The 21668-nt window shown below is 36.6% G+C and overlaps 1 protein-coding gene across 6 annotated transcripts in view; it reads right to left on the reverse strand.

Annotated features, from left to right (window-relative positions):
• Positions 1-403: 403 nt before the first annotated feature.
• LOC110067572 (centrosome and spindle pole-associated protein 1-like) overlaps positions 404-21668 on the reverse strand; it is a 27311-nt gene continuing 6046 nt past the window's right edge. For 2 of the 6 annotated variants that reach the window (XM_089279495.1, XM_089279491.1), the window contains 36 exons: positions 20381-20458; positions 20162-20195; positions 19518-19599; positions 18855-18887; positions 18670-18757; positions 18182-18234; positions 17865-17903; positions 17591-17666; positions 17076-17131; positions 16707-16801; positions 16317-16413; positions 15744-15801; positions 15366-15624; positions 14686-14730; positions 13822-14000; positions 13548-13597; positions 12808-12905; positions 12209-12370; positions 11655-11725; positions 11101-11154; positions 10865-10930; positions 10423-10506; positions 9793-9945; positions 8928-8990; positions 8190-8268; positions 7679-7735; positions 6771-6889; positions 6420-6469; positions 6169-6241; positions 5815-5857; positions 5231-5324; positions 3742-3776; positions 3204-3253; positions 2884-3060; positions 1921-2123; positions 404-1778 (listed from right to left, as the gene is read on the reverse strand). In XM_089279495.1, the coding sequence (XP_089135621.1) occupies positions 1706-1778; positions 1921-2123; positions 2884-3060; positions 3204-3253; positions 3742-3776; positions 5231-5324; positions 5815-5857; positions 6169-6241; positions 6420-6469; positions 6771-6889; positions 7679-7735; positions 8190-8268; positions 8928-8990; positions 9793-9945; positions 10423-10506; positions 10865-10930; positions 11101-11154; positions 11655-11725; positions 12209-12370; positions 12808-12905; positions 13548-13597; positions 13822-14000; positions 14686-14730; positions 15366-15624; positions 15744-15801; positions 16317-16413; positions 16707-16801; positions 17076-17131; positions 17591-17666; positions 17865-17903; positions 18182-18234; positions 18670-18757; positions 18855-18887; positions 19518-19599; positions 20162-20195; positions 20381-20458 (3126 nt within the window). In that variant the 3' untranslated portion in view covers positions 404-1705. Of the gene's footprint in view, positions 1779-1920; positions 2124-2883; positions 3061-3203; positions 3254-3741; positions 3777-5230; positions 5325-5814; positions 5858-6168; positions 6242-6419; positions 6470-6770; positions 6890-7678; positions 7736-8189; positions 8269-8927; positions 8991-9792; positions 9946-10422; positions 10507-10864; positions 10931-11100; positions 11155-11654; positions 11726-12208; positions 12371-12807; positions 12906-13547; positions 13598-13821; positions 14001-14685; positions 14731-15365; positions 15625-15743; positions 15802-16316; positions 16414-16706; positions 16802-17075; positions 17132-17590; positions 17667-17864; positions 17904-18181; positions 18235-18669; positions 18758-18854; positions 18888-19517; positions 19600-20161; positions 20196-20380; positions 20459-21460 lie in introns of all 6 variants that reach the window. The other 4 variants (XM_089279496.1, XM_089279493.1, XM_089279492.1 and 1 more) reach the window with 4 other exon arrangements.

Consider the following 21668-nt stretch of genomic DNA (forward strand, 5'->3'; position numbering starts at 1 on the left):
ATAGCAGTATGGCAATTATTAGCCCTTAACCTGAGACTGAGAAAAAAGTTTTTTGCTAAGAGAGAAGAGAGGAAAGGATGAGCAAATACCCAAATAGTCCTTGCACTTCTATTTATGCCTTGTTTTTGTCCCCAGAGCGTGTAATTCTTTTGGTCAGCACCAAGGATAACTTCTGACCAGTTTAATAGCATGAACAGGGTGCTCATTTTTGAGGGTCGGCCAATCGCATTTCAGTGGAAATCTGTGAATCCTACAAGACTACAGAATTATAAGTGGCCTTTTATTCAAGTCGCTAACCAATTGTGGTGCCTGGATAAACCAACTCAACCAAGCTGGAACATGAATTTCTATGATTCACATGTTATACCAAGGAGAGTGAAAGAAAAGAAAGCTACACTTGAACTCAGAGTTTACACATTTTTACTTCCAACAAATCAGTACTAACCAACAATATTCATATTACATTACAAATTTAATACTCGTGTTGGAAAACAGTTTTCTCTGAGTAACAGTCCACACATATGTACAGGTACAAAACCTATTTTTGCCAAGTATATATTATTCCTCGGTTGGAAGACGATAATTACTATACTTGTGTTTCAGCTTATGCAGTCACGCCCTTGTATCATTTTTTTTTTCCATTCTGCAGCCTTTCCACAGCAATAAGATAACACTTCACCCACATAATATTATATACACACAAGTTTTTTGTCATTGAGAAACACATAGTATTAGATAACTTGTACCAGAAGCATATCACCTAGGTGATATGCTTCTGCTTGTACTTCTAACTTACTTTTTCTCCTTGTATGTGATGCTCTTAATTTCTGCTGTTACGCATAAGCAGAGGATATTATAAAATATATTAAATTGGAAGAAATAACCTGAAGAAATGTTTATTAACAATACCAGTTGTAATATTTATTCTTCAAGTTCAGTTCAGGAATCTTTCCAAAAGTGAAAAGTCTGCACCTAGTCCTAAACCCACAAGATTCTTTCTAAAATATTGGATAAGAACAGGGAGAAGACTAAGTGATGCATTCTAATATTCCTTGTTCACGATTGCCTCTAGGAAATGGGTGAAATAAATTTATTTAATGTTATGAATGCAGCAAAAGCACATTATACCATTAAATATCTGTTTAAATATATTATTACCTTGGACAAAAGACCCTATAAATAATATCAACTTTTCTTCTCACATTATTATGTATTTCTAGTTACAAAGTATAAGAATATTGAATGCTAGGTGACAGTTACTAAACACCCAAGTTTATTAAAGAGGATAATGCATGTATGTTGAATAAAAGGCTCTCAGCTTGGCATCAGCTTACTGAAATGGATGATTTAAAAAAACCTTACTGCTGTTTAACCAAGGATGTTCATCGTTCCTTAATTCCCCTACAGACAATGAAGTGGTCAATTATATCCACCTGACAGTTAAAATCCAGTCCCGCAGATAAATAACTGTTCAGATCAGACAGGTTGTAAAACTACAAGGGTGGGAAGAAAGTCTGGGCTGTGTTGGATGCCAACATCGCACTGAGTCAGGGGTATCAAAAATATCTTTCTTCAAAAGTTAAATGTTCTTAGAGGTTGTGTGAGTCACCAAAACAGTACCAGATGATCAGTGCTCAACCAACAGCATGTTTTCTACCTCTTTAGAACTAAGATGACATAGTATGTAGAAATCTTATCTAAGAATCTAAACAGGTTCAAAAGATGTTTCTGCTTCAAGTGAGGTTTCTGAAAGTCTGCTGGCAAGGTTGGCAGGACGACTGTGTGATATGAAAAAAATTCAAAAATACAATAAATACAACTGTTAGGCTTGGCTTTGTAGAAGAAAACAGGCCAATGTTTAATGACATATAAGTCAGTGTGCCTTACAATAAAATTGCTGTAAGTGTGATATAAGGATACCTTCTTTCATCCATGAAGCGCTGTAGGACTTGGTCAGGGTCACCCTGTAAGCTGCCCCACCCTCCTTGGCCTCCTCCTCTTTGGATCAGTTCAAGTCTTCTTAGTCTTTCTTCATTTCTGTTTGCCACTTCATCAACATTAAAACTGGTGACTGAATTCAAGGAAAAGCCACCAGGTGTTGGAGGTTTGTAGGTGTCATGAGGCTAAAAATAAAAAATAATAACAATACTTAACAATATTCAGTAACAAACTCTTCGCCCTGGGCTGTCACCTGACTGATCCTGAGAGCTATGCTGACAGGGACCCTGGAGTAGAGGTGCTGGTCTAAGAAAGAATAATAAATTATTCCCCCAGTCCTTCCAATCTGGAGGTTGAGTGATACACGGGCTACTCAAAAGAGAACCTGATTACTGCAGAAGTGTAGCAGCTCTCGTAAATTTGTAATTCTTTTCATTGTTAGCAGCTGTTATCGTTTCGGGCTAGGGGTATCATTCCTACTGTCTATTCTATTGTCCTCTGAAAGGGTATCAAGCCATTCATGTGAGACCATACAAGAGCTGCTACCTGACCCAGTTAGTGAAACCTCAGACAGGCAAGGAAAGTGACCAGCCACTCCTTGAAGCAACCATGGAACCTCATGTAAATTACAGTGGAACCCTGTTATCCTTTCATCAAGGGGGGACAAAAATCTGGCCGTACTAACGAGGTGGCCACATTAAAGAGGTTCTTTAAATAAGAAAATGACTGACTGAGCTTTCTTTCAGGCCAGAATAAAGTGGCCATAATAACAAGGTGATCGTAAGGCGGGTTTCTACTGTATATACTAATTCAGTGGAAAAAATAAATTGAAGTAAAAGCCAATGTTGGTGTCCACAAGCACGTAATTGAGAGGACTTGTGGTTGGGACACTGGTGTTTGCTACTAAAAAACAGACTCTTGAGCAACTAGTCTATTATTTCTTACCCTAGGATTTCTTGCCATTTCTTCAAGTTGTTTCCATCGCCGCCTCTCTCTAGCAGAGGATTGCCTTGGCCTGGATGACATTTGCTCGATTGGTAACATTTGCTTTGGGTCATCAACAACAAGAAATTGACTTTCTGATTCTAGAAGGGAGTCACGGCTTCCTGGACGTCTTGAAACCTAATGAAACAGGGTACTTTTTGGTTAAAAACAAAATTTAACATCAAGTACACATGGAACCCCTGTCAATCTGACCACTGACCACCCCTAAATAATGGTCAAGGTACTAACTTAAAGGAGACTCAATTTGAACACAAACCTACCAGGTAAGGCTGTCCAACTCTGGGAGACTGTTTATTATGTCTGTTGGGATCTGCCAGGAATTGAACAAAGGTAAAAATCCTACACTCTGACCTTGTCCAGTCAAGCTCTACTTGACAAAGTTAAAATTATTTCTAAACTAATGGGCTTTCCTCTAAAACTGTTAATTTCATTTCTAATTTACTAATATTTTCAACACCAACTTGGAATCAATGCCCCTTTAACAGGTGTCAACAGCTGCCCACACCTTACAAATTACTTACTTGTGACATAAACAAAGCTGCCAGACAGACCTCAAATGCAACTTAATTTGACTAAGAATAGCTGAATCAAAGCTTACTGGAAGCAACCAACGACTGTTGACAACACTACTTTTCACTAGACTCTGAAGATCACTAAGTCTTCTGCTCAGGTTGTAGAAACTTCAGCCACCATAAATACACACACCCAGACAATCACACTAAATGAACTAATAATTTCCTTGCTCACTAAAATTGGTAACAAAAGAATACTTGGGTAACTCAACAAACATGTAATTACCAGATCTTAATGCTGCCAGTTTGTCTTCTTGTTCCCTGCCGCAACAACAACATCTTTATTCACTTGTACATTTACAGTTTTACAAAAATATATATAAATAGAAGGACAGAAAAAATGTACAATTTGAGTCTAGAGTACGCACTTTTGATTGTGTTTCAGCCACAAAATTTTACTTGAGGGCCAAAGTGGCCCCTGAAGATCTTTTTAGGGGCCAATTTTTTAGGAAAGGGGCCACTAAATTGAAAGCTACAGAAGCAAAAAATGCATCAGGGTACCAAGGAAAATAAAGCAGTTTATTAGGATCTATGATAAAACTTAATAGTAAGTGCATTTTGAAGGATTTCTACTTAATAAAGTTTCTTTTGAGTCAGATACTAGTATGAAGGATCTGTACATTACAAGAGAACAATCTTTATGCCTACATGATGTAGTCAATGATCAAGGGTTTGCAATGCATTAAAGGGTGATTTCAAACATGGTCAGCCATTTGGAAGTTTCCCGATATGAGAGAATCAATACAGCAAAGCAAAAGGACGGATTGACTTCTTTTCTTTTGTTGAATGTTTTAGAAGCAAAGACCTTTCAATATGATTTTTCTAGAAGGACATAATGTGTGACAAAATAACTGTTATTGATCGTCAACACAGAGAAATGTAGTTGCCATTATGCCGTATTATGGCAATTAAACCAGAATTTTTGGTAGCCAAGGATGAAATGCTTGTTGCATTGGTGACTGTATCAATCACAATTTCAAGTCCTGGGATGGTTTTTAAAATATTATGCCTGTGTTAAGCCTGCAGTCTTGTAAAAGCAAAGGGCCAAATTGGCCCTTTTTTCATTTTTCTGAGGGCCATCTCTGATTGTAACGCGGGATTTCCGCAATGGCGTGCTCCGGCACAAACACTGATCTGATACGTACAGATTTTGTCTAGATGAATATCTGGTATTGTATCCGTTTACTTAACTGGTGTAGAAGAGAAGATAGACAGACCATCTTTCTTCAGTATACAATATTATAATACAGTACTACAGTTTGTACTTCCTTTCTAAAAGTCAAACAGCGTTATATAAAAGTACTTTGTCAGTACACAATTCAAATTGCAAGTCTGCATAATGGGCCAGTTATCCAACTGAGACAATTTTAGTTTGTATAGCATGATCGTCTGGGTGAGGGAAGCTCTGAAAAAAACTGTTGTTGGTGACTGACATTTCGGCAACCTGAGCAGAAGTCGTCTTCAGACTCTGAAGATGACTTCTGCTCAGGTTGTCAAAACATCACTCACCAACAACAGTTCTTTTCAGAACTACCCTCACCTGGATGATCACATCATACAAACTACTGATACTCCTGGGTTCAAACCATTTACTATGAGACAATTTAATCCATCTCAGACAAAAAATTCTTCCCTGGTATAAATTCAGACTCAGATAATTCATCTGCAGCATAAATTCTGCCATTCTTTATAGAATGACATTACACAATCCTCACATGAGAAAGGCCTGCTGTTGAAGATCCAACACACTGCTGGTAGAAACTGGATCAGGAAACTTGCTTCTGAACTCCTCCGCAAGAGAAGAGGTTTCTTAGAAACAAAAGAAACAGTTTATAACTCTGTGATATGCAATGCCTAACTCACCCACTCATTTATTAATTATCTGTGGCACGAGTACCAAATAAATGACCATTTTCAAGAAACAGTGTGCAAAAATGTGTTATTTCACAGCAAATTGTCTTCCACTATACATTGCTGTAAACATTCTTTAAGTGACATACCGATAATCATTTGATTTTAAAATAAGTTATTACTTGTTCTTAAGTTTTTTAGAACACAATCAATAAACAGGTATTCCTGGATCAATATAGACTTTCATTCAAGAAGCAGTACCACGGAAAAAAAGTCTAAACAGTTTATTTGTCTGGTTGGATACCTGTCAGTTTTATTTTTATAAGATGAACAAGAGCACTTTGTAGCAGGCAAGAACAATAAATCATTTTGCTAGTAAGTGGTTGACTTAACGAAGGACACATCTCTGCAGGTAATGCAGACTTGAACTGAAACTCAGATTAAATACCTTCATATTTCATCCTGTTAAATTCATCAGCAGCAGAAAAGCCCTTAAAAAGTTGAAAATATCAAAATTAATAATCAACATGACAAATTTCTGTATGAAAAAAACTAAACTAATTAAAACTGAAACTTGGGCCATTTAATGTATTATGTGTTGTTACACGAAATATCCATACCCCTCCTATGCAGGTTTTTTTGTTCAAACCTCCTCCCCCCCCCCAAAAAAAAATCCCTCCTGGATTCCAGTTTTGGTTCATACTTTCCTTTAAAAGTTTGGCTTTTGAGACTTCCCCCTCTCCCCCTTAGAATTTTCAATAACCCTCCTAATAGTTGGTATCCACACATAGCAGAAATATACCTCGGTATCTTTCTTCACCACTGCAGTTTTGTTGGCAAGTGCTCTTTCAAACACCTGGACATCTCTTCTTCCTCTGAAAAGATTAAAATAACGCCATGGTTATACCATGAGATAATGCCCCCTGACTGGGTACATGAAGACTACTTTATCAAGACAGGTAGCCTTTAACAAATTAATACATTTACTTCTTCTCATATAAATTACAGTTAGTTATTTATTCTTTAACATTTTACTGTAAACAATTTCTGTACCTTCTACTTCCAAGGTCTTCAGGAGCACGCTGCATCTCAGAATAATTTGTCTGTGACAGCAACAAAAAGAAATGAACAAAAAATATATATTTAAGAAAGATTATAAAGTTGTAGAAGCATGGAGGAAGGCTACATGGACTTTTCATGGTATCTAGTAAAAGAGATCCGCTTCTAGTTTCTCTTCATAATATTATTAATCTTTAATCAAGTATATAGGCTACAAAATAAATATTAACTTGGAAATGACCACAACATAACAATGAAATTGAATTCTTCTTATTAACACTACATGGACATGAAATGTACAGGGTCCATACGTTCATACTGAGGTTTTGGAAAGATTGAACATACCACTGCAGTTGAACGATCCATTTGTTGCTGAACTCTTTTTTCTTCATTCTTTAGTTGCTGTCTAAGTGCTGTCAATTGACTCAGTACATCCCTGTCTGCTGTTCCTCTCCTCGCAGCTTCTTTGAAATATCAATCAGATACAAATTAGTGTTTGACACTTACTGGTCCATTTTCATCTTGCAGGCATTTAACACCAACTGAAGGTATATGTTCATCAAACCTGACAAAAAGTACTTCTAAGACAGATATTGACTCAAATATTACTGTTTCTCAATCTTTTAAATCGTTTCATCTTGACTGGGGAAAGGTACAATGGAACCCCGTTAATACGACCACCTCTGGGCCATGGAAAATTGGTCACATTAACGGGGTGGTCGTATTAAAGGGGTTCTTTAAATAAGAAAATGATTGACTGAGCTTTTTTGGGGGCCAGAATAAAGTGGCCGTAATAACGAGGTGGTCATTTTAACGGGGTGGTCGTAAGGCGGGGTTCCACTGTACTTCGATTTGGGTTAAGGGATGACTATAGAGGAGCAATCAGAGCAAATGCTAAACAACAGAGGTCATAAAAATTGTACAACAATAGGGAAAGGAAAATTATTGTGCCTTAGCCTGTATAGCTGGTGGTTTTCTGTGGACTTTTGTAGCACAGAACAAGCAACAACAGCAAACTTGTGAAAACAGAAAGATGCTTCATTCTCTTTTCACCATTCTTCCTGTGGCTTTGCCACATGTTCCGCGACATGTAACCCAACTAAAAAAATCAACCGAAACCACCAGCTACACAGGCTAATAATTCGTGCCTGAATGACATGAGACAATGGAATGACAGGCCATTAAGGCTCAGCTTTATTTTTTGACTATAACTTCACTTTGTAAACAGTAAGTAAAGCAGTTCTTGTCCTTACCTAGCTCATGTAAGGGGTGAACAGGTGGAGGTGGACCAGGAGATGCTGCAACAGGACCTAAATATACAAACAACAGTAATTCCTTAATGTTCTAATGCAAACCCTGCTAGGCCTTTAAGAGATTTCTGAAGAGTTTTGTTGTCTTGAAGAAAACTAATCTTAATTATTTCTACACAAAAATTCCCTTCTCAAACTACACAGGTCCAATTGGGGCTGAAACAACACTGCATTCCGATCAATAATATTCTGTTACATGCAATTCAGAGGGGTAGGCATCTCTTAATAGCACAAGATTACAACTTCCTTAAATTACTACTAATTTCTGTGACTGTTTTAACTACTTCTACACTGTGAGCAGAGTCTCAGAACTTTAATCTTCAAGGAGATTCTGCTAGCAAGGTACCTACTTCTGCTGATCACAATAGAACATAATTCCACTGCATATCATGACAATGCAAAATTAAAAAAAAAATGGTCTAGTCAACCTATGTATCTTACAGTTTCTTCTCACCTTGTGAGGTTTGCTTGTTAGCTATTGTTGGAATGGGAGGTGAATTAGACCTGAAATCAGTCATATCTTGACCATCCTCCTAGCAACAGGAAAAAAACTGATTAAGTCTTGATGTCAACAAGTCTCACCACCCTTTTCTCATAGTATCTTATTCTGGCCGCCTGTGCTTTAACCCTTATAACTTTTTCAACTATTTTTTTCATTTCATGTATTTCTTACTTAGAAATAAATTCAGAAATTTTTGATAATGTTTTGTCTACAAGGATTAAGCATACCATTTTGTGCAGGGGGAGAGGACATGAGTGGGGGAAGCTGCAAAGAAACCTAGAAGAGGAAACCTAGTGGCTGCAGTCTCTAGTAAAGAAAATAAAAAATGGAATGGCTGGCCAAACAGGTTAATAGTACCACTATAGCAGAATTATAATACTCTAATCCCTCAGTGGAAATTCTCTTTATTAGTTCATTTATAGAATGTTTCACTTGGACAACTGAACTGCAGCCAGACTAGTGTGATGTTTAATCTTAATGCAACACTCAAAAATGTGCATTTTTCAAGTCTTAATGTTCATATTATGTTGTTCAGATTTTAAATGAAATTCTTCTGCTTCAGACAACTTGATTTAAAAGGTGCATGGTTGAGAAAAATATCTTACCATTAAAATAAGCCTCTGACAAGTTTTGGTTCAAATAAAGACTATCTGTGGCCTTAACTGAAGAAATGCTATAACACACTATTACCTCCATTTTCTTTTGCACAGTAGGAATGGGAGGAGAGTTAGTTCTTGCTTGTGTTGAGGATCCCTAAAGTGGAAACATGAAATCAAAATAACACTTAAATTGCAAAATCATTACAAGAATTTTTAATCTTTAATCATTATTTATACACGGTAAAAATTCATCAGGTACAATAAATTCCAATAAAATGTCTACGATCCTAAACCTAAAATTCTAATCCTAAAATTATATTAATTTACGACAATAATATTCTTATAAACCTGATTTCCATGAATGCTGTGTGTTTAAAAATGATGATAACGAAAGCGTTTAAATTGATTTAATGAGCCAAACTCTCTAATGTTACAGGATAAGCTGTTCCAAAGGGTTGCACCGCTGTAACTAAAACTATTTTTCATGTAGTTAGTTCTCGGAAAGGGAACTACAAGTTTTGTTAACCGAGTCCCTCAGTCTGTCAGAGCATAATTTGATTCATTTTGCGTTACATGATTGCTACTGATGGTGTGCAACTGTCCAGTTTAATCTACCTATATATTAACTTGTTGTAACAAATGGAAATAGTGCACTAAAAAAATTCCAATACAATTTCTAACTTCAAATTTTGTTAACTGGGGCAATGTATTTAGCAACTGGACCAGAATCTGAGAGAAATCACACTGATGATTTCAACCAGAAATAACTTGCCTGAATACTCCCTAAATTGTACTCCAGTCTGTCCACTTCTGCCGTTCCAGAAAATATCCATACCCTCCTGGATGAGGGGTGGTTGGGTGAGAAGGGAGGTATCAAAACAAAAAGCCTCCCATGGGAGGGGTAGCGATATTTTCTGGAGCAATATACATATATCACACTATTCTCTGAAGCTCACTTGATTTGTAGCGGCTTTCTTAGCAGCCATTTCAGCATCAAGTTTTCTCTTCAGCTCAGTTTGCCTTTGTTCTTCCATTTCCTTCTTTTTCTTCTCTGCTTCCCTTTTCTTTGCTTCTTGAGCTTCCTTAATCTGTTCATTCTTAAGCCTTGCCTATGAAAAATATACCACAGAAAATCAGGATGTGCTAAATGGTTATAAATTACAAGGTACACATCTATTACAATTTTAAATACAGTGGAACCCTGCCTAATGGTCACCCCATTAACACGGCCACCATGTCATTACAGCCACTTTATTCTGACCTGAAGAAAAGCTCAGTCAGTCATTTAAGCATTTAAAGACCCCTTTTATATGGCCACCCTGTTAATACAGCCAGATTTTTGTGGCCTATTGGTGGCCAGATTAACAAGGTTCCACTGTATCAATTACCTGAAGGTTTTAGATGGGAACTAGACCCAACATAAGCCCAAGCGCTATAATTTATGTCTCTATTTGACACTGATATCATAGCCATACAGTGGTCCACGTTCCCTTTGTTGCATTCAAGCATGAACACATCATGAAAAAAAAAAATCTTACGGGGAAGTAGGGTGAGTAATGATGCATTTAATTAATAGAACATTGTACCTCTTCTTCTTTTCTTCTACTTTTTTCTTGCTCTTCTTCAAAATCTTTCTGCATTTTCATTCTCTCTTCAGTTATTCTCTTTTCCTGGAGAGAGATGAAGTTGATCCAGTTTAAAAAATGTGAATTAGTCATGCCAAACACTCAGAAAGAAGGATGTAACACGAAAAAGTTACTGCAGTAATTAAAGAGCAGATGCTTGTCGGGAAAATCATGTCCTTCTTCCAACAACTGGATCAGGTGGCGTCCCTGGTTGGTTGAACAGGAATATCAGCTAACCCAAGACAGTACACATTCGTGATTGAGTAAACTGGAAGCAACCGGTTTCAATCTTGGATACCTTCTAAAACATTGCAGGAATGGAATAAGTTCATGTTAAGAGACACTAATTTGTTTAGCGCTGGAATAGTAAAGAGGTTCTGTAACTTCCATGATTAATATTTACCAATTCCTCGTCTTCCCTTTTGGTTCTCTCAAGTTCTTCTTTTTTCTTTTTCTCTTTCTCTTCAACCTGTATATTCAAAACAATAGATTACAATTATAGCTCTTAGTGTAGTTCACCTTGAGTCTAAAACAAACAATAAACCAAAAGATGCAAACAAGTCTACTTAAGGTATAAGAAAGATACAAACTGAAGAAAAGCTACTCTGTGTAGTAGGTAAAAGTTACATGTAATAATACCTGTTTTCGAAGGTACTCCTGGTACTCTTGCCGAGCGGCTTTTTTAAGGTCATCCTTGGGATGAAAGATAGGGCTAAGACTCAAAATACTGAAGTACACCCTCAGGATTCAGAAAATTCAACCCTTTCTACCTGAATTTCACTTTCCTATTAATAGCAGTTTGGTCCAACAGGTTGTCCAATTTTCCTCCCTCCATAAGACCAATAAAGTTATAAACCAAATTCCAGTTTGATCTGGATGTCTGAACACTTTAAAATGAGCCTTTGCAAGGTCTTGCATGTTGTGTGGGTAAATAAATCAATCCATTTACTATTAGTAGTTTTTTAGGCAGATTTTGAGAGGTTTCCTAGCAGTTTGCTGGTGATGTGCTTGACCAGCAGAAAAGGGCCTTTAAATACTAGTGGCATGGCATTGAGTTTAAATTATTCAGTTCAGTATCAGTCAAACTTTGTTAATCACCAGAATGAGAAGGCCCCATGGATCAGAGAGGTTGTGGCATTAAGTACTGAGTCATAAGAAGAGGTTATCTTATAGTTTGGAAATTTCATTCTCACCTGTGGCTGGGCTTCTTTGAGGGGATCTGACCTGCCAAATGTTGTTCTGTTTCCACTTCCTGATAAATCTACTGTAACAATAAAAAGACATCATCCTTAGAACTGAATTATTAACTATTTAGATAACGTAACATCGCATATAACCAATGAAAGACAAAGTAAAATGCCTAAACGTTGATAACAAGTTCAACACCCCATGTGGTATCTTAACAAATGGTACAACAAGAATGCATGTCATTAGCATGTAAGGAACACCCCTCCCCCTCCCCCAATCCAGTATAGAATGCTAGTACTTTGGGCAAAGGAACTTGAGAGCCAAAGGTCTAAAGACCCCCACAAGAAGGCATCGCAGAGAAAAGTCAACTAAAAGTGGCATGAACTTCCTCTCAGAGTTTGTAGTGACAACAGGTTTTTGTTATCACTAACTCAATTTTTCTACACTTCTCCCTTGTTGAGCCTTGAGAGCTGTTGTCAGTCTTGTTAAAACTTTATGTATTGAGGAAACAGCCCTAACTTTGTGAGTCTTCCCTGAGTTCAGTCTAAATATTAAGTACCTGCAGCTTGCCCTGGACTGGTCTGAACATTGGCTCCTTGTCTTGGAGACAAGTAGGACTGATCACTGGTTATCTCAAATCTGGTCTCCACTGGTGGTGGCTGATCTCTTGGACTCACATTGATACCTTGATCATTATACAGCTTAAGGGTTCGCAAGTTAGCTGTGCGAGGAATATAGAAATTAGTAAAATTTTTTTTTCTACTTTATTACTCAATTGAGACCTCTTTATACCACAGACAGAAAATGTCACTTTGCAGTTCTGGGTTTATCCCTAGTCCACTGAGTAATTTGGACTACATTGGGATTACTGATAAGTACTTCTCTATCGCCAACATTCCTGATAACAGAGCACTGACCGGATGTTATAGTACACACAAGCATGAATTCATTTGCTCTCTGTTTTGTAAATCTAGTCAGACTTTTAGCCAGGATTTGAAAAGTGGACCTTCAAAATGTACTATAGGGCATGCTCAAATGAACAACTTATAAGGCAACATATGAAAAATAAAACGATTTTCTTTAATAAGTGGCTAACCACAGAACGCCTGGATGCCCATCTGGCTAAAAGCTTGTATCTAGTCTATAACATTGGCTTACCAACAAGATGTCCTGTAGAGTCTCTCAGAGGTGCACCCCCTCCACCTTTACCCCATGGATTGTAATTAGCTGCTTCTTGTTCAATCTTCCTGTCATATCTAGTTCAAACAAATGCACATTTAATTGATAAGTGGCTAAGAAATGCACAGTTAAAGGGCATTAGCATCAGCAAAACTTTGAAAAGTCAAACCTAATTTAATACACATTTTCGCTGATAGAAACCTTAACATATCAGTCTAGTTTTTTTTTAAAGTATTGATATTAGACATTGCACTGTGACAGACGTTTCAAAATTCTACAACTGTTATCTCACAAAAAATGTTCAAAATCTTAATATATCTTCTATGGTCTTGGGTGCTATAGGAACACTTCACAAAGGAGGAAAGGTACTCAGTCACAATTTACCACTGCTTTGACCAAAATCAGAGTGTTTGTGTCTGTTGAAACTAGTTATTCTACCTAATTACAAGTAACTTCATATTTCTACTAATAATAGTTCAAAGAATTTAGGTTAAACTGTACTACAAAATTAGTTTAGAAATGTTTCCATAAAAGTTACATCTATTGATGTACTAATTACAAAAAGCCTTTATTTTCTCAGGACAACTCCTAGAGTACTTTACTGCCTTGTGCTGTAATTTGGCAAAGATGAGATCTAAATAAACCTTTCATTTGCAATTAAAAATTGAATTGGTTTTTTCAACATTTATGATCAGAATAATATTATTCTGAAATCTCACCTCTCTTTTGCCTCTTTTTCTTTCCGTTTCTTTTCATCTCTTTCCTGCATCTAAAAACATGTACAAGAGACTAATCCATTTACTTATGTTACAGTTAAATTACATTATTTAGGCATCCAGCGTTAATTTGGAAGTAATGACCAGGAAACAAGCAAAAATAATTATTTCATTGGTATTTGACACCTGCTAATTCAGCAGCAAACTTCAATGTAATATCTTCATTCTTGCTAATTCAGTTATCACTTTTGAGTATTAACAGCAGGCTACACTGTACCTGTCTTTTCAGGTCTTCCTGATAAGCTTGCTGTGCAGCTTTCTTCTTTTCAGCTGATGCTGGATCAGCTTCTCCTGCTCCAATACTGCTAAAACCCCCAGGGGGCTGCATACCAGAGTGAGGGCTCAGTTCACCTCCACCCTGTTGAGGGAAGGCTCCTGGAGCTGGAGTTGTGTACCCTGTGAACACAAAATAAAGCACTGACAAGTTAGGACATCTGAATTACAATGTTAATAATACACGTGAAAAAATTACCGGTACTCGATTCTGATTGGCTAAGAGCAGTGCAGTTCAAGTGTAACACCAGTGCAAAAAGTGTAACATCAGTGCAAAAAGTGTAACACCAGAGTGCAAATTACACATTGAAATTCTGGATTATGATTGACTGAAAGAAAATAGGAACTTTTCTAAGAAAATGATATCACGTAAAATGATGACAAAAATTTTGTGCTGAAACTTTGAAAAAAGTTTTCTCAAATGAGAAAAAATGGCTTCAAGAAAGATCTTCTGGCACTTCCTCCACGCCAATTTTTTCATGTTTATATTATAAATAAGTACGGTTTTTCTTGTTCAAATTGGAGTTAATTTGCACTTGTGAGTTTTTCAAAAAGCTGAAATTACACTCGCTGAAGCGGCGCGTGCAATTTCAGCTTTTTGAAAAACTCACTCGTGCAAATTAATTCCAAATTGAACTCGAAACCGTATGATTACCTATACAAATTAGGTACAGACAGAAACTGCTTCAAGTGTGTATTTTGTTTACATATCTTCTTTGGCTGATTTCGGGGTAAAGTTTGAAAATTTGAAGTGTTTGTGTTTGAATAGAAAAATGTTTCTGGTCAATCCTTTTTCTACAATAAGTACCTTGGTTTCTTGATAGATTTGTTTCTCTATTTTGCAACTGAGCACCTACAACAAAGTAAACCAGAACACCCATAGAATTATTAAGTAAGTATCCAAAGTATGTCAAACTCATAGAAGCCTTTTAATGTCTACAGTTATTTTAGTAAATCCCCAGAATTGCAAGTTGAGTAAATCTATATTTCCTGTACTTGTAAGTACATTTATTTAAGGACATGAAATAGTTCCTTCAACCCCTAAACCTTTTTTTTTTTTTTCATCCACGAATTACTTCATCAGAAGCAAGTCCCAATTATTTGGGTTATGCAAATCGTTATCTTTCTTTTCAAGTGACTAATCCTCCCAAAAAGTTCCCATCATTGCTACTTATAATACTATACTTTTAAAGACTGTGCAACTAGGTGTCTGTTTTGCTCAACATCAGACCTTGAATTTTTTAAAGGATGAAATGCTATCCATACTATGCTATCCACCGGATAGCATAGTTAGTTTTGTGAACACTATCCACTGGGTTGCAATTATTTCATTAGGTGGACAGAATTATTCATATTATCAATGCTGTTTTTCTGATCAAAAAGCACTGTTGTTGACAAAAGAAATATAAAATTACATGTAGAGGCATTTCTTAAAATTGGTAAAGCAATCACAGAAAAAAGTAAGATCTTTTAAAGGTTTGGCAATACCTCCAGATATTCCAGCATCAAGCCTTAGACCTCCCATGCTTGGTTGTCCAGTCCCTCTGGGGATGTTCATAGGCCCACCCACAGAAGCTCCCATCTCCAGTGCCCCATAGTAGTAATAGGGGTCATCATATGGATTTGAATGGATGGCAGGGTGAGGAGGAGGTCTGGAACTAGGTCCATGATTGGCCAGGGACACGTCATAGCCTTGTGATTGGGGCGGATGTGATCTTCTGTTAACATCTGGAGGTGTTCTCTCAAGCTGAAAGAAAACTGACTGTGTGAATAATGTGTTTGACACATTTTATTCTCTCCAACATGAGGAGACACTGACAAGGACAGCCAATGGAAAACATAGAGGTTCCAAAGGCTGCAACTCACCTGAGAGTTCAGTGGCCTGCCACCATTTTGCTCAACTCCTAAATGAAGCATTTTCTCTCTGGATAAAAAAATAAGATTACCAGAAGCAAGTGGTGAGCAAATGTTACTCCAAGTTGCCTTCTCAGGGCTTGAAGAAAAACTTGATTCCAGCTTGCCCATGGGACAAGTAGCTCTCAAATGTTACTTGCCCTGAGCAAGTCTTAGTTTGCTCCTTTTAATGATTTAGTTGGCAGATGACTTGCCTGATCCCTTACCCTTTGGGCAAGTGAGAGGAAAAAGTTTCTTGTCCAGCAGAAAAATCTACTTGTCCCAGACAGATGGATGGCACATTTTTCAAGCCCTGCCATTATTTGTGCAGTGGAGGTCAAAAGGAATTCCTGGGTGCTGTATTAGTAAGACTGCTAAGAACTGGAAAGGTGCACCAGAAGAAACCGATGGGGGGAGGGAACGTGTTGAACCAACACATCAAGCTTTTTGCCACAAAGTATTTGCTGTCTCCTGAGAGAGGAGACCAGTCAATATCTTACCATTAACATCATACATGTATGTAGCACTTGATAATTTGCTAGGTACCTTTTCTTGATATCAGCCTGTTCTTGCATTTGTTGTTGAAGTTCTTTCTTATACTGTTCCTGTTTCCTGGCCTTTTCACTCCTGGACTCCTGTGAACCTGAAAAAAAGAAATCTTGATCTTTAAAGAACACTATATATTAATGACCCCTGTAATGACCCTGGCCAATATAAACCAGGTAATCTGCAGTCCAATGAGCTAACCATTACGCAACCACATCTCCCTATGGCATGTATCATACAGCAACAGTGAGGCAATTTTGAAGGTTTGATGAATATGACGGGATAAATTCCCCAGAGAGCAAGAGCTAGTTAGCAGGTAGTAATGGTCCAGCTTGTAGCTAAAGTGCTTACTTGAGCTTGAGGACACATTAGCAATGTTTAACTACTCACCTCCTATTATTCCAGCTCCTTCCAGAGGTGCTGACTGTGATCTGATGCTAGTGTCCGTTTTGCTTCGCTGAAGAGTTTCTTCCTGAGGAGGTTCCCTGAAGAAAAAACAATCAAATATTAAGAAATTTAAAAAAAAAATAGTCACAAAATAAAGATGACAGTAGCTTCTGCTGAAACATGTCTTTCAGACCTTAAGGTTTTGTCATTTTTCTTTAAATTCTTAAAACAAACAGAATAAAGAACACTAAAAAAAATCTAAACAAGGTACTTAAAAAAATTAATGACGACAACAAAAACAACCACAACAACATTTAATACTCTGGCAATCAAACAGCTCAGAGTGAAAACAAAATGGAATCAACATTTCACCTGTTTGGTAGATGAGCACTGTTTCTTCGCTGTGGTCTTTTCCCTCTCTTACGAACCTAACAATCATTAAAACAAACCTGTTATGATTGATAAATGACTGGTGCACTATCCTAGCCCATACTACTGACATGCTGTAATTTTAAAGTACGTGTCTCACAGTAGAGTGAGGTGGCTAGGAGCATTGGTATTACCCCTTGATAGGCAACTGGAGGCTGCCTTAATGATAAACTAGTACCCATCTATAATCCAGGGTGCATGGTGAAGAGAGGTACGGTGAGAGCAGAGTGTCTTTCAGTCCAAAAAGACAACATTATTGATATGGCCAAAGCTGAATCCCTACATGATCAAGAGTCAAACACAAAAACCATTGGGCCACGACATCTCTAGTCTTCTTTGCAGCCGTTATTAAGGTTGTCATGCAATGCTTCGCCCCCCTGGTGGGATGACCGTGACAACCCCTAATAATGGCTGCAGAAGAGACTATGGCATCTCTCATGATGCACTTAAATACTTACCCACTCTGATAGATTGTCATCTTCCTCCTCATCGTCATCATAATAATCAAGTCTTCTTCTAGGTTTCACCCATGCACTGTGAAATAAGATGAATAAGTAAAGACAGCAACAAAACAGATACATACACTACAACTTATAATTTCTATTAACCTCATCAGTATAAATATCCAAGCTTGAGACTGGGTGACAACTATTCCAATAGCATTATAATGAACTTGGCATCTGAATGAAATATGGTTTCAGATACCAACAATGAAGCAATAAAATTTCTTACTCATCATCCAAGTCATCATCACCATGGAAACGAACACGCCTAAAGAAAACAAGCAGTTACTTTGTTAACACCCCTACACAGATCTATTGACCAAGACATTTTCATTATTACAATCAGTCAGTACACTATTGAGGAAATTTACTTAACGCACATAATTATAATTTTATTTGCTTACAAAGGAGGTTTATTTAAATAAGGATTGCCCAAAAGCATACTTATGAAACTTGCCAGAGTCTGTTCATTTTAAATGGGTTTAAAACAAATGAACTTAAATTTGCCTAGATTCATTATTGATTTATCAGTCAACATTATCTTACTTTGATTCAAAGCTCTTTTCTCTCCTGCCTCTTGGTCGATTTCTACTAAAACTCTGCTTAACAGGAAACAAAGAGGCAGATTAGAATAAGAATGCCCATCGTTCTGGCAGTTCATCCAAATCGTTACTAACAATTATTTTATCAAATAAGAAAGACTATCAGCCACAGACTCAAAATGATGATCAAGATAATTCTTGTAAGAAACTTAAAGTTCTCAGTCAACTTAACTCGAATCAGCTGAACATTTGCAGTGCGTTCACCGTGAACGGATCATGGAGACATATTAAGACAGTTACAGTGTATCCTCTGAAGAGTACTTCCATATTGGGAAATATTGGCCTTTTCTTTTTTTGCAACTTAATGTAATTTGCCTGCAGTTTGGTCCATAACCTTGCAAAAAAATGTCACCAATATTTTCTCCAGACACCCCAATACTGACCTCATGGTAGTTTAAATTACACACTGGTACATACAGTATCTTATCTTACATCATAATCCTCATCATCATATCTCCGGCTGAGGTAGCCATCACTTCTAGACTGCTGTTTATACTGTGGCGCATTCAATCTCATAGGTCTGGTGGTTAAATAGTAAAGATTTCTGGTCAACTTCAAAGTTAATTAATAAAATTTAACTAATGATGAGGTTGAAAGCAAATAGAACATTACTTAACCTGTCTGCCCTAGAGTCTGGGTCATCAAATCCTCTATAAGCAACAAAGAAAAAATATATATATAGAACTGCATTATGACATGGTGACACAATTTTGATGCATTACACAGGCATCAAGTTAAGGGAAGTCTTGGTCTAACAACTCAAGAAGCTTTCTGCTTGCACATGAAAACCAGACCTTAACTATTTTTCTTTTACATAGAACTCAGCCTTGGGAATGCAGTCACAAGAGTCAAACATTCATTTGTTGCTTTGCATGATTCAAAGCCACTCACAGAGCGCATAAGTCTGCTTGTTCTTTGATTAGCAAAGGACAAAATAATGTACTAGTTATGTACAATAAGGGTGGCGAATGGTCCTTCAAAAGCCATGAGTCTTGCAAAATTTTTGTGGAATTTCAGGGATCTGGCAGTCTCCTTTTTTCATAGGTTAATATGTGCATCTTGCATCTTGCATTTTTTCACAAAGCTGTCTCGGAGTCTCAATTTTTTTGCAAGACTAAGAAATTCTTGAAGTCCAAATTCATTTGATTGTTTTTATAAATGACGTCTGAATGTCATATAATCTGAGCATCTTGCACTCAACACTTTGAAGTCTAGTCTCGCTTTCATGCAAAGTCTCGCATTTACCATTCACTGCCCCTGTAATAATAATGAGATCATACCGGTATCTTTTCTCTTGGGCACGTTTCCTTTGTAAAAGTTCCTCATAAGACTCAAATAAGTTTTCAGGTTTTTGGGTACCACCTAGAATAAAGCAATACAGGCTGAAAGTTAATTTATTATAACTAATTTAGACCATTCAGACTTAATTAAAAGTATTGATTCTCCATACTTCTATATCTGTCATAAATATAAATTCAGAGAATTCAGTACTAAGTAAGTTTAAATAAACAAGAGCTGACAGTTATTTTCTTGTTAATGCACATCTTTTGTCAGAATTCTCTTTGGTGAGAGAGTTTAGCTTGTATATTTATATAACACATCTTCAAGTAATTAATCTAAGATGAACTGAGAGCTAATCTTAATTTTTCTCTTTTTCCACCTACAACATATCTTGTAGTCTATCCCAAGTAAAATAATAATAATTATTTGAATTGTTTACTTTCAAATTGTTCTGCAATGTTGAGGGCAGGAAACTATATTGCTAACACACATTTGCCTTCAAACCCTAATGTTTTAATATAAAAGGAATGAATTCAAAACAAATTCAGCAAAATTATGAATAGCTCAAGAATCTCGTCAAGTGTTAATTATTATTAATTACAAGCTTTTGGTGTAACAAGTGTAGTTACTGCTAATAACTTACGTCTATCTTGGCTGTCATAATCTCTAGCTGAGTCCTGAATAATGCAAAAAAGTGCAAAAAAGCTTTCAAGTATACATTATATTCATGAGTAAAAAGTTCATACATTGTAACTTAAACTTGAAAGTTTTTTTACTTAGCTCAAAATAATCAGGAGGATCATGCTTGAACAGTAAAGGATTTCCAATTAAATGAAATGCACAGTGCAAAAAACACACTCACATCATAGTTTTCCTTTCCTCTTCTTTCACTTCGAAAGGAATAATCGCCATCATCGTTCTCATCCCTTCTAGCTTGGGCCTAGAGATAGAGATACAAAATAAATTATGTCCAAGCATTTCAGATCCATTAGCCTGTGACAACAATGAACACCTCACTGGAGACTCTTTCTAGAGCCCCTTCAAGGGAGCTATTCCAAAGACAGTGTATCTTGAAAAAACTAGCCAATATTTTTTCAATTAAAATATCTTGCTGCAGAAAGCAATATATTCAAATGTCGCATAAAGAGGGCAATGGAGATCCGGTTAGCAAAGCCCTCTTTGAATAGAGACAATGGCTTTCAATTAGCTAACATCTATGATTGACACTATTTTAGCTCCTTTGAGACCCTAATAAACATGATATAACCCTTCTTAACATTCACATTTTTATTGTAGCTGATAAAGTTTGCTTGAGCTGGACAAAATATTCCACTTTTTAAAAATTTTCCTTGTGCTCTGAGTACAGGAAGTTATTTTGTATTTTAATCATGATTCCAGAGCAGGAAAACAATATTTTTGATTGAATATTTTTTTCAAGTTGGTCATTCTTATTCAGTCATAATCTTTCTCACCTTGTTTATTTTTGGTTGAATTTTTTTTTTCTTTGATGTATTTCAACTATTTAAAGGGTATCAATTTAAATTTTCCTCCAACTTGTAATTAACTCTGGACATCAGAGAAATGATTTAAAATATTATCATGATATAGCTCTGCACGTTAAAAATCAACCACACTGATATAATATTTCTGAATCTTAAACTTATAATTTGCATTAATTTTTTTGAAAACAGCAAGACCTTGATGTCAATAAGTTATTGTGCCAGCCAGTTAAAACATTGAGCAATAAGTAGACCCTTTAAATCATGTAAAGAGCTTGAAATTAATACATAATTATGACTTTTTTGAGAAGTTTTTTTCATCTTCATCAGGTACAGACACCAACTTTTATACTCCAACCAGAGCTCTTGATTCTTATAACAAAAACATGTAAACAATAATCACTGTTTTGCCCCGCAGTAAAGTTCAAGTTTAAAATTTTTACCACAACGTGATGGCTAGGAAACCTCAGCTTTCCTCCGAGAAGTCCAAACCTTTCCACAGTGCGACTTGCTTCACATAGGAACTCCAGTTGGACCCAGTCCATATAATGTGATCAGTGCAGGAAATTTTATTTTCCTTTTCATTTTAGCACTTCAGCTGTATACTAATCTTTCATTTTGAAAAGAATCAGGTGACTTTTGATGTTGTGG

The sequence above is a fragment of the Orbicella faveolata genome, unplaced genomic scaffold, assembly GCF_042242905.1.
Source record: "Orbicella faveolata isolate gen_17 unplaced genomic scaffold, um_ofav_v1 contig_47, whole genome shotgun sequence".
Taxonomy (NCBI): Eukaryota; Metazoa; Cnidaria; class Anthozoa; order Scleractinia; family Merulinidae; genus Orbicella; species Orbicella faveolata.